The sequence below is a fragment of the Delphinus delphis genome, chromosome 13 (assembly GCF_949987515.2).
Source record: "Delphinus delphis chromosome 13, mDelDel1.2, whole genome shotgun sequence".
NCBI classification, from domain to species: Eukaryota; Metazoa; Chordata; class Mammalia; order Artiodactyla; family Delphinidae; genus Delphinus; species Delphinus delphis.
This window is the reverse complement of record NC_082695.1, coordinates 19,389,668-19,404,252: the sequence shown is the minus strand read 5'-3', so window position 1 is coordinate 19,404,252 and position 14,585 is coordinate 19,389,668. Positions and strand designations below refer to the sequence as shown.

General features: G+C 49.4%; 1 protein-coding gene across 1 annotated transcript in view; it reads right to left on the bottom strand.

Annotated features, from left to right (window-relative positions):
* Positions 1–14,585, bottom strand: part of MYO18B (myosin XVIIIB) — a 221,368-nt gene that overhangs the window by 101,269 nt on the left and 105,514 nt on the right. Inside the window, exons 25-30 of the mRNA XM_060029302.1 lie at positions 12,570–12,689; positions 12,171–12,279; positions 10,098–10,222; positions 5,511–5,665; positions 1,765–1,888; positions 690–890 (exon numbers count right to left, since the gene is read on the bottom strand). Of these exons, the coding sequence (XP_059885285.1) occupies positions 690–890; positions 1,765–1,888; positions 5,511–5,665; positions 10,098–10,222; positions 12,171–12,279; positions 12,570–12,689 (834 nt within the window). The remainder of the gene's footprint in view (positions 1–689; positions 891–1,764; positions 1,889–5,510; positions 5,666–10,097; positions 10,223–12,170; positions 12,280–12,569; positions 12,690–14,585) is intronic.

The following is a 14,585-nucleotide window of genomic DNA, read 5'->3' as shown; positions in this document are numbered from 1 at the left end:
GAGGCTGTGCACAGCACAGGTAGCCGAGGCGCTGTGGAGTCAGATGGCGCAGGCTCCAAATCCCGTCCCTGAGCCTCAGTTTCCACATCCATAAAGTAGGGTAATACTAATATCTCAGCATATAAATTTCTTGTGGAGATTGATGAGGTGAGATGTGAGGAGAGCTTAGGGCTGAGTCTGGTACACAGACAGCGCTCAATAAACACTAGATATTGGGTCAACAGTTATTTAATGAGTACCAACTATGCACCGGCCTCATTCCAGGCTCTGGGGATGCCCTGATAAGCAAGCTCAACCAAAACGTCCTCCTGTTTCCCTGAAGCTTATATCCTAATGGGGGAGAGAAGCACTGAGCACACTTTTTAAAGCACTATGGCATATGATGGCAGGTGCTATGAAGGAGAACCAAATGGCTAAGGAGCGGCGTGGAGGTGGGGTTGTTTGCAAGAAGGAGACCAGGGCAAGCTTCTCGGAGGAGCTGACACTGACGCTTGCAGGATGGCAGGAGGGGGGCTACATCATGAAAGGTCTGAACGTCAGACCTAGGGGGCTGAGGTGCTCTGGGGTACTAGGGAGCCACAGAAGGATGACGAGCAGTTGAGTGAGGCGCTTATGTCGTATTTTGACAACAGCCTTCTGCACTGGAGTCAGCATGGGGCAGGGCATCGCCCTGGACAGGACCTTCCTACCTGCTCCAGCTGCTTGATGGTGTTTTCCTGCTGGGTGTGGATTTTCTCTTGCTCGAGGGCGCTGGATTCCAGCTTCCAGAGCCTCTCCTTCAAGCCCGCAATGCAATTCTCCGCCAGAGAGGGTGACCCCAGCAGCTCCTGCTTCTGGGCCTGCAGCATCTCCACCTCCTGCTTCAGCTGCAAGGTTTCTTGCTCCTTTCCCTACAGAGACAAGGTGGGCAGAGATCCGAAGTCACATGACCATACTCCTGCTCCCCCGGGACACCTCTACAACCTGCGGGAGGGCGCTTTCCACTGTTCAGTGCATGTCATCTCCACTGCCATCTCCACCTGGATCTCGCGGCCCCCCGCCGCGCCCCCTGTAGGACACCAAGGGCCCCTCCCTGGCACAGCTCAGACAGGCTGGGGTGGGGAGTTTGTGGGAAGCAGCGCCCTTGCCCCTAGAGCTAGACCTCAAAGCACAAACAGCAGGTGTTTGCCCCATTTGAAAGCTGTGTACCTGCCAAGGGTGGGCCTGAGATGTTGGAGCAGGGAAGCCAAGTGGCCAGGCATGACTCTTCCAGGTTAGAAAGTCAGCTCCAGGGTGAAAGAAGTTTGGGCTACATCATGAAGGAGCTGCCCGCCAGGCTAAGAGGTGCAGAGGTTCTCCCAGAGTAACAGGGAGCCACAGCAGGCCTTGAGGAGCAGCTGAGGGAGGTGCCTGTGTCATATTTTAATCAAATCCCTCTGCACTGGCACCTGCAGGGGACAGGGCACTGCCCCTAGCTGGGTCTAGAGCTAACTCATCCTGAGCACGCCTCTCCCCGCTCCCAGGTGGGCAGCTCGGAAGGCAGGCAGGTGACTGGAGCAAGATCCCGAGGGACGTGGAGCTAGGGAGGCCTGCTTATCCATCACCTGCCACCCACGCTTTGCTGATTCAGGCGCGCTGGGCTCCAGTGACGCCGCCGGCACTGGCCGACCAGGACGGCCACACGCAGAGCTCTCGCCCCGCACCATCTGCTGCAGGCGTGCGAGGGAGGGGTTTCCTGAGACCCAGCAACCAAGAGCCAGGGGGCGCTGTGCCCCCGCCCCTCACCTTCAGCTGCTGCTGAAGCTTGCCCAGCTCGCACCGGACGCTGGTGTTCTCCTGGGCGACTTTCTCTCGGAGGCCCTTCTCAAACACGGACTCTCCCAGGGCCTGGGCCAGCTGCGTGTCAAACCTGTCAGAGCAGAACGTGGGTCACGGCCCCGAGGCGGGTGTGCCTGGGCCGGGGGTGGGGGAGGGAAGGCGGGTGCTGGAGGGAGGCAGTTAGCTTGCTGAGAACCGCTAGGGACAGAAAGAGAATTAAATGATAGAGGGTTTGTGGATGTGGGGTAGGAATCCTGAACACCAGAGGGCAACGCTGAGGGTTTATAGTTTCCACAAAAATACCGGACACTTATTTAAAATGTGATAAAAACATATACACAAAAATAAAAATAGAATAAAACTATACAAATAGAGAATAAGAACAAAAAACATATAGATATACAGAAAAAACTAACCTATCAGGTTTGCTGACATACGCCAAGGACCTTTAATTCTACAAGGCCCAGGTTTGGCATCTAATATCCATTGATTGGTACATGAATGTACTTATCAGCACAAACAAGGGATATTCAACATTTCATATTGTGCATGATACTGTGGGGCTCGTGCACTCATTAGCCATATTAGAGCACGGTTATTACTGATAGAACGCTGGACAGTTATACATACCATCTTGTCTTCATTTGGTTCCTAAGCAGAACACACAGAGACTGGACAGTCCTATGGGGGCCGTTGGGGAATCAGGAAGTACCTACTTTGGAGCGCACCTGCCCCTCCACGATGGTGACCACTAGGTGGGAAGCGCTTCCTGGACTGGACATCATTCCACTCATCAGCCTCTGTCCCTATCACAGGCGAGGAAACTGGCAGAGGCTCTGATAAGCCTCAATAAGATGTGACTTTGGTCACTTGCCCTCAGCCCACACAGAAAGGCCACGTGCTCCAGGGAACTGGGTGTGGCCAGAATGGCTGAACTGGGCATGGGATTTTGTCCTTGGTGAGAAGAAGATCTCCCTTGTTACAAGATTATCCAATGCCCCTTGGATGGTCATTCAAAGCCTCAAGACTCCTGAAAGAGCCAACTATAGGTCATATGAGGGGGGCCTACTGTTGGAAGGGCCCAGAGGCTTTCTGATTGGCTGTTGGTGACATCATTCAAGAGGCACTATTGGCTGCCTCTGAAATGGCCACACTGTGATGATGATAATGGTCCAGCAGTCCCAAAGGGCCAGGCTCTGAGCTGGGATCCATGGGGTCCTTATAACAATTCAGTAAGAAACACATTATAACCATTTCATACAAGAGAAAGCTGAAGTTCAGAGAGGTGAGTGATTCAGCCACAATCCCAAAGTGGGTTTGAGCCAGCTTCTCTGCTGATGTAGCTGGTCCCCCATCTACCTGTTCACGCCCTGGAACAGGAAGGAAAGACACTGGGGGCCAGACAGTGATGGATGTCTTAAAGGAGTCCTTACTGGGCCACCTGATGCCTAAGAAGGCCTCCAACAGACCCTAAATTTTGGAACGCACTGACCGAACTGCCTGAGGCCAGAGGGACTCACACCCTTCACCCCACTAGGAGCGGGCTGGGGGTCCAACCTCCCGTGGCTCCAGCACAGGCCTTTTCCCTGTGGAAGCAGCCGGGAGCTCCATCAGCCCTCGGAACTGAGCTCTGTGACCCATGAGTAACCATGGCAACAAGAAGCCAAACTCAAATGGAGCCGTTCTGGGCCACTCTGAACTTAGAAGCCAAGGTGGGGCAGGGAACTCTATCAGCACGGAGACATCACTGCCTCCAGAGCCCAGCAAACTAAGGAGGCAGCTGCATCTACACTTCGATCAAGCTTAAAGAGGTGGGAGAGAGTAACACTAGCTTCTAGATCTCTCCCTCACTATAGGCATTCTGCCTGAATCTCCACCGTTAGACAGAGACCTCTACTCCCTTATGGGCTCCCTGCTAAAGTGCCAGCCCACCTAGAAAGGTAATGGCTGCTATTTGCAATGAGCATCAAAACATAAATTAACTTCTGCTGAGATACGGTAACGGAGTACAGAGCATGACAGGGCAGGTAAGTCTTAAGAAGAAGAAATGTAAGTATGATGAAATGGCGACTTTCCCGGTGGCCATCACGGGGAGGTTCTTGAGGACCTGGAATGAAGGATTCTGTCCAAGGGGGACGATCACAGGGAAGACCAGAGAGATGGAATTTTCTGGCTGCATAAACTCCAAGGGCAGAACCCTGGCCCCTGCCACCCATCAGAAATCTGAAACCCCCTCATAAGGCCTCTCGGAAGTGGAACCCACAGATAAGGGCCAGAACTGTCACAGCTGGCAGAAACCTGAGGGGCGATGGAGTCTCACTTCTCAATTTACAGATGGGGGTCTGTCAGAGCCACTCTTCAGCACCAGGTGGCCTGCTGAAGTCCAAGGACGGCTCTGAAACATCAGTCACTGTCTGGCCCACACAGGTAGTGTCACTTGACAAGGTCACCCAGGAAATGACCAAGGTGGGACTAAGCCATTCTCCCCACTGCAAGGACAGGGTTTAGCCAGAGCATCCACGGGAAGGTGGAGAAGGAAACAGAGTCAGCTACCAGCAAGAGGAGAAGAAACTTCTCTCATTCTGGGGGGGCACTAATAACACCCCAAAGAGCTTCTTTTTTTCCCCCCCAAATGAAGGAACCAGCTCAGGAAAGCTCAAAGGTGAATGAGAGAAACAATATCTAATGCAGATCGAGTTCAAGACCTGTGCCAGTCGCATGGAAATATAACTCAGCTTGCTACCTGGTGGAAATAGGCAACCTCGGCAAAACCACATCCTGGCACACATAGCAAGGTTTTTCTGTATTTTTATCCTGGACCTTCTCAAAGAGGCTGTATTTCATCTATTTGCCTCCTAGGAAGTTTCCATTAGGGCTTATCTGGCTCAGAACAAGACCCCTGCACACCTTTACCCTCACCAGGTGAGCTGAAGAACTTTGGACACAGCCAAGGAGTCCAGGGATGAAGCTGAGGTTGCACGTAAGGAGGCCTGTGAGTGTAAACCCGGGCTCCTGGTCTAGGCTCCACCCACCTAGACCAGGAAAGCAAGCACGGGAACCAGTGTGCAGATTCAAGACTGGCATCTTGTTTGTGCACAAAGCCCAGTCCCTGCCAGAACTGCTCGCGTGAGCTGAGAGTCTAAACTTCAAATGAAAAGGGCACTGACTGAAGTTTTTGGCCTCCTCACCATTTTCAACAGTGAGAACAGGAACCAGACCCTAGTCCTGCGGGATCTACCAACTGTTATCATCTAGTCTTCACCACAAGGGAGGCGCTCCACCTAAGGAGAAGAATCAGGCTGAGAAGGGTTGAATGACTTGTCCAAGGTCACACAACTAGCAAGAGGCCCAGCTGGGACTTGAACCAGCACTTGCACCCCTAACCACCAGGCCAGGCTGTCTTTGGCCTCCACAATGAACTCTACACTTGATAAGTGGGGATGCGGAGGCCCAGAGGGGCCAAGAAAGTTCCCCAAGCTCACATGGTCAGTTGGTAATAGAGCTGAGACTGGGTAACAGAAAGGAATTATTTCTTGCTAGATTCTTGGGAGAACCATATAGGAATGTGTGAGGGGAGAGAGAGGAAAATTAGAGCAGAACAAGGATGGTAGGCTCCATGGATGAAGAGCCCTGACTGAAGTGGAGGGGTCTGGAAGAATCCGGAGACCCCAGAAGACCCCAGCACCCAGGTGATGACGTGGAACGCGACTCACTTCTTCTGCTTCTTCTCTAGCTCGTGGTTTCGGCTCTGCTGGTTCTCCAGCAGGAAGTGGGTGTCCTGCAGGTCGGAGGTCAGATGGTAGCACTTCCTCTTCAGCTGCTGGGCCATCCTCCTGGCCCCCTCGTAAGCACTCTGCAGCTCCCCAAGCTGTGGGAGGAGCAGAACGAATCAGCCACCTCTGTCAGCACCGAACTGCCCCCTACTTCCTAGGTCAAGTAGCTGCTGTTTCCAGTGTGAGTGTAATGGGAAGAGAATAGGCACGGGGGCTGGAACGACCCTGTCCTGACCACTTTTCACCTGTGCCACCGTGAGGAAGCTACTTCTCTGAGCTTCAGTTTGCTCAGGGATAAAACGGGGGGCGGGAGTGTCTATCATTCCCTTAGGGTTTTTAATTTTCCTCAATAATCCTCCTGCCAGTGTGCCCACAGATCCTTTACGTGCCCTGCCTCAACTTGACAGCCCCTTAAGGACTATGCATAATTGATAACCACATCAGTGGGCATAATCCGGCGAGACGCATGCGCATCAGCCATGAAGCAGCCCAAACGGCACATGGAGAAAATGTGACCAGGAAACCCCTGAGACAGGCTCCAAAGGTCAGGGCGGTAACTGGCGCTTGAGATGGGCTGACTTCCACGGGGACACGCGCTGCTGGAAACAAACAGGAAAGCCACGGCACTTGCATCTCCTCCAGGAAACACCCTCCCAAATGTCCTAGTTTAGATCTGGGAGAGAGGGCAACTCAGCACACTCGCTTTGAAGAAATGGCCTCATTAAAGAATTGCTTTAAATAAGCAAAACGCTGAGTTAATGAAGCCTGTGATTCTAAATTCAGTATTTGAAGGCAAATGGGATGTTTTCATATATTCTGCTGCTCAGAAAAAGGTTGCACTTCTATTACTTTTTAATGTAGCATGAGTATCCCTCCTTCCTTGGGGAGGCTGACCCGACTTTATAATTTGTTATAGAAAGAACTGGGCTGTTCCCCTGTGGCTGCCCCTCACTGGTTATCTATGTCTTCTGAGCATCATGATACAATGTCCGGCTTGGAAGTGACCCCTAAAACCATCTCCAGAGAGCCTCACTTCCACTGTGTATAAAATCCCATGTGATCTCATCCTGGCCCACCTCTGCAAGTTGATTCCATGATACTTTGCTCTCACAATGAGGAGATATATATCTATATATACATAAAATAGCAGGACAGGAAATATGACAACTCTTATTGTGCTAACCTCTAATGGGGACACCAGGAAGTACGCAGATAATCACAACACGGCATGATGAGGCTTACGTCGGAAAAATAATTCAGGGGCACCCAACCCGATGTGTCAGGGAAGACTTTCTGGAGGGAAGGACATTTAAGCTGAGACCTTAAGGTTAGTTGGAGATATCTAAGTAGGGAAAGAAAGTGTTCTAGGAAAAGGAAACAGCATATGCAAAGGCCCAGAGGTGAGAAAGAATAAGGCTTTTTGGAAGGAGGGGGGGAAAAAAAGGGAATGGAACAGAATAGAGAGTCCAGAAAAAGACCCAAAGAAATACAGTCAGTCAATCTTTTACAAAGAGGCAAATGCTATACAGTGAAGCAAAGACAATCTTTTCGACAAATGGTGCTGAAACAAGTGGTCATCCACGTGCCAAAAAAAATGAATCTAGACACAGATTTTACACAAAAATGAACTTAAAATGGATCACAGACGTAAATGTAAAATGCAAAACTATAAAGCTCCTGGAAGATAACATAGGAGAAAACCTTGATGACCTTGGATTTGGCAAATGACTTTTTAGATATGACACCAAAGGCACAACCCATGAAAGAAAGAATTTATAAGCTGGACTTTATTAAAACTAAAAATTTCTGCTCGGCAAAAGACATTATCAAGAGAATGGAAAACCACTGACAGGAAGAAAATATTTGCAAAAGACATATCTGATAAAGAACTTACCCAAAATATACAAGGAACTCTTAAAATCCAATGATTACAAAACAAACAACTCAAATAAAAACAGGCCAAAGACCTTAACAGACACTTCACCAAAGAAGGTTACTGATGGCAAATAAGAATATGAAAATATGTTCCACACCTTATGTCATCAGGGAAATTAAAACAAGATACTACCACACACCTATTAGAATGACTAGAATACAGAACACTGACAACACCAAATGCTGACGAGGATGTGGAGCAACAGGAACTCTTACACATTGCTGATGGGAATGCAAAATGGTGCAGCCACTTTGGAAGACAGCGTGATGGTTTCTTACAAAACTCAACATACTCTTACCATATGATCCAGAAACCATGTACTTTGGTATTCACCCAAAGGCACTGAAAGCTTACATCCACATAAACACCTGCACATGGATATTTACTGACAAAACATGGAAGCAACTGAGATGTCCTTCAGTAGGTGAATTGATAAATGAACTGTGATACGTCCAGATGATGGAATATTATTCAGAGCTAAAGAGAAATGAGTTATCAAGCTATAAATGAAAAGATGTGGAGGAACCTCAAATGCATACTCCTAAGTGAAAGAAGCCAATCTCACAGGGCTCCATATGGTATGATTCCAACTATAGGACATTCTGGAAAAGGTGAAGCTATGGGGACAGTAAAAACATCAGTGCTTGCCAGAGGTTGGGGGCGAGGGTAAACCGATGGAGCACAGAGGATTTTCAGGGCACTGAATCTATATGTATGAAACTATAACATGGATACATGTCATGACACATTTGTCCAAACCCACAGAATACATGACAGTAGGGTAAACCCTAATGTAAACGACAGCAAACTACAGCCTTTAGTGATGGGTCAATGAATGTTCATTGACTGTAACAAAGGTCCCACTCTGGTGGAGGATGTTGATAATGAGGGAGGCTATGCAAGTGTAGGGGTAGGGGGTAGATGGGAAACCTCTGTACCTTCCTCTCAATTTTCCTGTGAGCCTTAAACAACTGAGTTGGTTGGACTCAGTGGTGTGCCGGAGCTGTCTCGTACCAACTTAAAACTGATTCTGCACATCTCTTCCCAGTTCCACATCCAGTGACATCACAATGGTAGCCTGACATTGGCCATGGTGGGAACATTTACACCACGGAAATCGGCAACTGGCAAACATTACATATCAGGGTCTGTTTTTAGAGCGACAGGTTATCAGCACACCACAGGTTGAAGTGTAGACTGGGTAGAATGCAGACTAGCGGTGGCTGGAGACAATGCAAAACAGAGGCCACACTACTTTCATCTAGATACGCCAGACAAGGTTACATTATATTTGTAATGCCCAGCTGCACTTTCAAGAAAAAAAGGGAAATTGTAGGATGTCAGAAATGCAGAGGACACAAAACAAGAACACTCATGGTAGATGCTGACACTATGGCAGCCAAGGTGGGGGAGAAGAAGAGCAGCAGAAAGATCCAGAAATATCCCTAACGATAGAGGCTGTGTTCAAACGCCCAGAGGGAGACGGGAGACAAGGCCTCGGGGCCACGGAAGGTGGGAGCTTGGAAGGAAAACCCTTGCACTAAGCCAGGACCCTGAAGAGCTGCACCTATGTGACAGGGGGCAAGGAAAGCTCCACCCATGGCCTGGAAGGTGGTAAGAATGCTTGCCGCCACTCTGGCTCCCAGTCAGGGAGAAAGGATTCCCGTGAGAAATCAAAACCCCAGGTCTGTGCCTCGTGTGGGTTCAAAGCTCAGCCTGACACTTTGGACATGCTGCAAAACTCTGAAATGCAGAATTTATTTAGCATAACCTCGGGGGCTGCTGCAGAAGAAGAAGTGGAAAAGTGCTTCTTCTAAGAGGAACACATCCAAAAACATAAGACTCCATTTAAAATCAATAAAAAGGTTTTTAAAATTTTTTAAATAAGATAGACTCAATTAAAAAAAAAAAGCTAAAGACACATAAAATCTCACCACGAGAGTCAAAAGGGAAAAAAGGAACATCTACAATGCGGACCACGTGGGGCTGGTGTGTGAGAGGCGCCTGTGGAAGATGTACTCACAATCAAAATTTACAGAACACACAGGCAAACAATTCCCAGCGATAGTCAGTCTAACTTGCGATAACAGAACGACCTGAAAGAGATGCTGAAAGATCCCTTGGCTGCTGTGTGGTTGAGGGGAGAGGCTGGAAGCAATGAGACCAGTTAGGAGGCTGTTGCTCTGATCTAGACGAGAGATAGAGGTGGCAGGTTAGGCTAGAGGCAATGGGGGCTGATATCATTTGACTATTTTAAGAGCACATTACAATCATTTTACAGATGAGAAACCTGAGACCCAAAAGGTAAAAGTGCTTTCCACAAGGTCAGAGCAGAAAGGGAACTGGAACTCAGGGATCCCGAGCTCACTTCCATGTTCTTTAGTCCACAGTGTAGAACGCTCGCATGTAAAGAAACTATCACCCATATCCCATAGAGACCTGCATGTGTAACATCAGTGGAGGTGGAGAAGCACAGAACAGGGGATGTCCTCTCTCCCTTCCTGGGTTCAGCCAACACCCTGAAGAGGGAGGTGAGACCCTGCCCAATCGCTGCCACTTTTGCAACCCAGACTATCTCCCCACCGCCTTACCTTCTGCTCCAGCTCGTTCCTAGACGCCAGCTCCGAGTCCAGCCTCTCCTCGGACTGCTGGAGACGCTTCCTGAGGAGCTCGTTCTCCATCTGAGCACAGTCAAAGCGCATCTGCCACTCATCCGCTGTTTAACAGAGTCAGAGAGGCCAGGACGGGAGGCTCAGTGAGCGAGGGTGGCTCTCTCCCACGGCCTTAGCTCTTTGTGCACAATTTCACAGTGTTAATAGAATTCCTGAGGCTCGACCTCAGGCTGCAGATTAGGAAATCCCACTTTAAGTCCAAGCTTTAAAAACCACTTCCTCCAGGCAGCCTGCCCTGACTACCTCCAGGTGTCTAACGTTATTGACCACTCACTATTTTAAGCTTGGTCGTTTTACACTGTTCAATTTCTCTACAAGTGTGCAAAGACCTTTTTTTTTCCCCAAGGGAAGTCCATAATTTTTGAGGGTAGGGGAGCTGTTTTAGTCATTTGCGGGTTTCTCCACACCCTCTAGAAGAGTCCCCCCTACACAGCCGTTCCCCCCCACATGGTAACACAAGTTCACCAACTGGAGTCATCCTACTGGCCTACCACACTGGGTGACAAGAGTATAAAATCAGCGACTGTTGGTTGAATTACTTAACAAATAAATCAATGAGCAATAATTAAAGTGTCTATTAAATGAAGAGCATTTGCAAGTTTCTTGAGAGCAGGGCCCAACTAAAATTCTTCTATAAACCACCCACCGACACACAACAGGGTCTGGCTCAGTGCTGGACGCATACCGTAAAAGGTTCTCTTTAAATACTTAACCATGTATAGTGGGAAAACATATATCTTTAGTAATTTCAACTCCACCTTGATTCACAGAAGAGGCTGTGGTGCCACTGCAGTGGTGTGATTAAAGTGTTTTATTGCTTCTTTCAACTTTCCTGTATTTTTGAAATTTTCTGTAATGAGTATGTGTTACTTTCATAATGAAAAACAAAAGATTTGTGGATTAGCTTCCTGGAATAAGCATCCCGAGCTGAAAGCCTACACAGCTAATGCGCTCATGAGCTAAGCGCATTTCCCCATCGTCCGACTCCCATATCTTTGCACAGGAAAGCAAATGGCCAGGGAGTATCATTCAGACATAAATCACAGTCGGGGTGGACCTGGGGCTGATGTTCTCCTGGGGAAATTGTGCCGGTTCTGGGCCAACACGTTCCCCACTCCCTGCGTGGACCCTGCCTTGTTGGGTCTCAGGTATGTGAGAACCTCAGACTCCTGTGGATTAACCTCCCTGGAAAACGCCTGCCCTGGGGGCAGCCAGGAGGAGAGGATAACGAGAGGAGAGCAGGAAGCAAGTGTGCCCTGCCTCTCCTCCACCACCTCCGACCTTGGCTCCTCTGAGTGTCCCTGATGTTTCTAGGGCATTGATTCTCTGGGGGCACTGAAGGAATGGTATCAACGTTTCATAAAGGCTGACAGGCACGCTGGGAATCCTCCTCAGCTGACTCATTTAGACTGGGGAGAGGAGGTGACAAAGATGTCATCCTGCCCATCCAGCCGTGAGAGGCGAGTCCCCAGGTTACCGTCTAAGGCGGGCACCACCAGGAACCCCTGGCTCCTCCGAACATACCTCTCGTTGGGCAATTCAGGGGTCCTCTCACCCTCTCTCCATTCATTCAGTAACTGCTAAGTGCCTGACATCACTTTTTTTTTTTTTTTGCGGTACGCAGGCCTCTCACTGCTGTGGCCTCTCCCAGACCGGGGCACGAACCCGTGTCCCCCGTGTCGGCAGGCGGACTCTCAACCACTGCGCCACCAGGGAAGCCCAGAACCAGTATATTTTTAAATCATTCTTTGCATTATTACTAAACAGCACCTGCCACACTGATAATTTATTACTTGGGATATTGCTGGACTATCTGTTTAATGCCTGTGTCTTCCACTGGGCTGAGAAGGCAAGGACTGTTCCTTTCTCTCCGCCAACGTCTCAGCCCCTAACGCAGCGCCTAGAGCATCATGATCGCAGTACATGTGAATGAATGGAATAAAAGGACAGCTTTTCCACCAGCGTCTAATCCCGTGGGTCCCAGTGGCTCACCTCCTCCAGTGCGACTCCTTTCCAAATCATTCAAGCAAATTTTCTGCTGGGCTTCTTCCAACTGCTTCTCCACTTCTCCCAAATTCTTCTGGACTTGCTCATACTTGCTCTGGAAGAGAGGCCTCAAGGTTTCAAACTGGAGCTAGACAGAGGCCATCTCACCTAATGTGCCCCCAAACCAGTACTGGCCACCTACCCCCTGCACAGTCTTCACCCAGGACACCTGCAAGGCCAAGACTTAGGAAGACTCAAATGTCCTCCAGGACTCCGAGTGTGGGAGTCGGTAAGCCTGTGCATCCCAGATGTGAGCACGGGGCGGTTGGGGTTCGGGGGGGCAGGCCCGCCTCTCCCAGCCACTCTGCTCAGCCACTCCCCCCCCCGGCACTCCCGACCACTCGCCTTTAGCTCCTGAACTTCCCGGGAGGCCCGCAGCCGCTCTGCCCGCTCACTCTCCAGCACGTGGCAGGCCACGTCCCCTTTGAAGCGCTCCTCGGCCAGCTCTGCGGTCAACTCCGCAATCTGGGAGGGGGAAGGTGAAGGCAGGGTTACTTGCGGGCGCTGCACACCCTTCCGCCTCCACACACACTCCACTGGACCACCCTTGGACTAATCACTGGGTCTTCTCGCAAGGCAACCCTTCAGCATAAGGTGGCTAAGAGCACGGGTGCTGGAATTTTACTGGTCCAGGTGTGTTAGAATCCCTGGCTCAACGCTCTGAACCAGGCAGGACGCCTCTCGGACACTCAGTTCTCTCAGCTTTAGCGGGGGGTGGATAACTGAGAGAACTGTCGTGAGGACTGAGATGACCCACGTAAAGCTTAGCATGGGGCCCAGCACACAGTAAGCATTCAATTAAAAACCACTTGTTCTGGTAGAAACTCTCCTTAGCCGTCCTTCAGGGAGCCATCTCACTGGGCCAACCAACAGGCTCCCTCAGCAAGACACGCTCACGGGTGCCCACCCCCCAGGGATGCCCTCAGCCAGGAAACACCTGCACGGTTCCCCAGGGTCCACCTGCCCCTACCAGGTGACAGCCACGCTCACCCGGTATCGACTGTGTGTGCTCCCAACCTGCTTATGTCTCATACACTTTTACCGCCATTACCTATCCTATTAGCTATTACATAAACCTGTAAAATGGGACCGGGCAGAGTTTCCATGAAAACTAGGTTGAATGCTTTGGAGGTAACAAATACAAGTGAGTTGCTTCTTAAAATTCTGTCAAACAGGTGTAGGTGCAACAACTATAAAGAAAAAACCAGAAGTAAAAAATTTAGGCTTTTGCATTCAGATTTCTTTGCCATTTGCTCTGCTTTAAAGAAATCAAAACTGGACATCATGTAGCTGTGTGCTAGGGGTGTGGTCCAAAAAAGAAGCGGATCTGGGGTCAGACGCTTATCTTCAAAGGGCTCTGATCCTACCTCAGTGAGTTGAGGTAGACACGTTTAAAGTTAAAAATAAAAATGTTTATTTTTAAATGAATTCCCACTTGCACTGACTTTTTTTTTCCCCCCAAAATAACCGACCAACAACAAACACCAAACGGGTCAGCGCTTCTGTGGTCTTATTGTTCCAAAATACAGCCTTCTGGGTTAAAGGATATGCCGAAGAAAGTGAGGAGAGAAACATATGAGTGGACGGTTTAGACCAAGAGGCACAGAATTGACCTTGAACAGAAGAGGAGTCCTCATGAAACTGAGGCTACCCCTTGTGTGAGGCAGTGGCTCAAGTCCAGAGGGAGAGAACGAAAAGAAAAAAAAATAGAGGTAAGAACCCTGTACAGGGTTCAAGTTCAGACACAACCACCAACATATTGCGTGACCCTGGACGAGTTTCTTCTTCTCTGGGGCTGTGGTCACCCGAGCTACAAAATGCATTGAATTAGGTGATGTCTCCTGTCCTCTGGCAATCCCATTCTATGCCATAGATCTTGCATATAAAGATGTCAAAACACCACAGTTTCCCGTCAGACACCGTGTGTGGTACCGAGGAGCGGCCGTGTGGTGCTCTCACACAGAGTCGAGGTGGCCCTTCTGGTGTGGAATCCAGGCCCCGTCAAAACTATCAGTTCACACGTGGCCTCAAAAACCACTCAGCTGCCCCATGAAGAAGGAGGATGCAGATCTGTATGTTCTGCCATTAAAAAAAAAAAAAAAAAACCCAAGTCATACTGTCAAGGGGGGAAAAAAAAATAGAACGTTTGGCATGTTTCCATTTTTGTCTGTACTTGCACAGAAAAAGGCACTACCAAGCTGTGAATGGGGATTCCCCGCCACAGACCCCCGAACGATGGACTCACAGAGGACTCCAATTTCCTTGTGATGCATTTCTGTACTGGTGATTTTTTAAACCGCTTTTGTAATCAGAAAAACACAAACCAAAAATATCTTTTTTAAATAGCCTAAACCATAAATT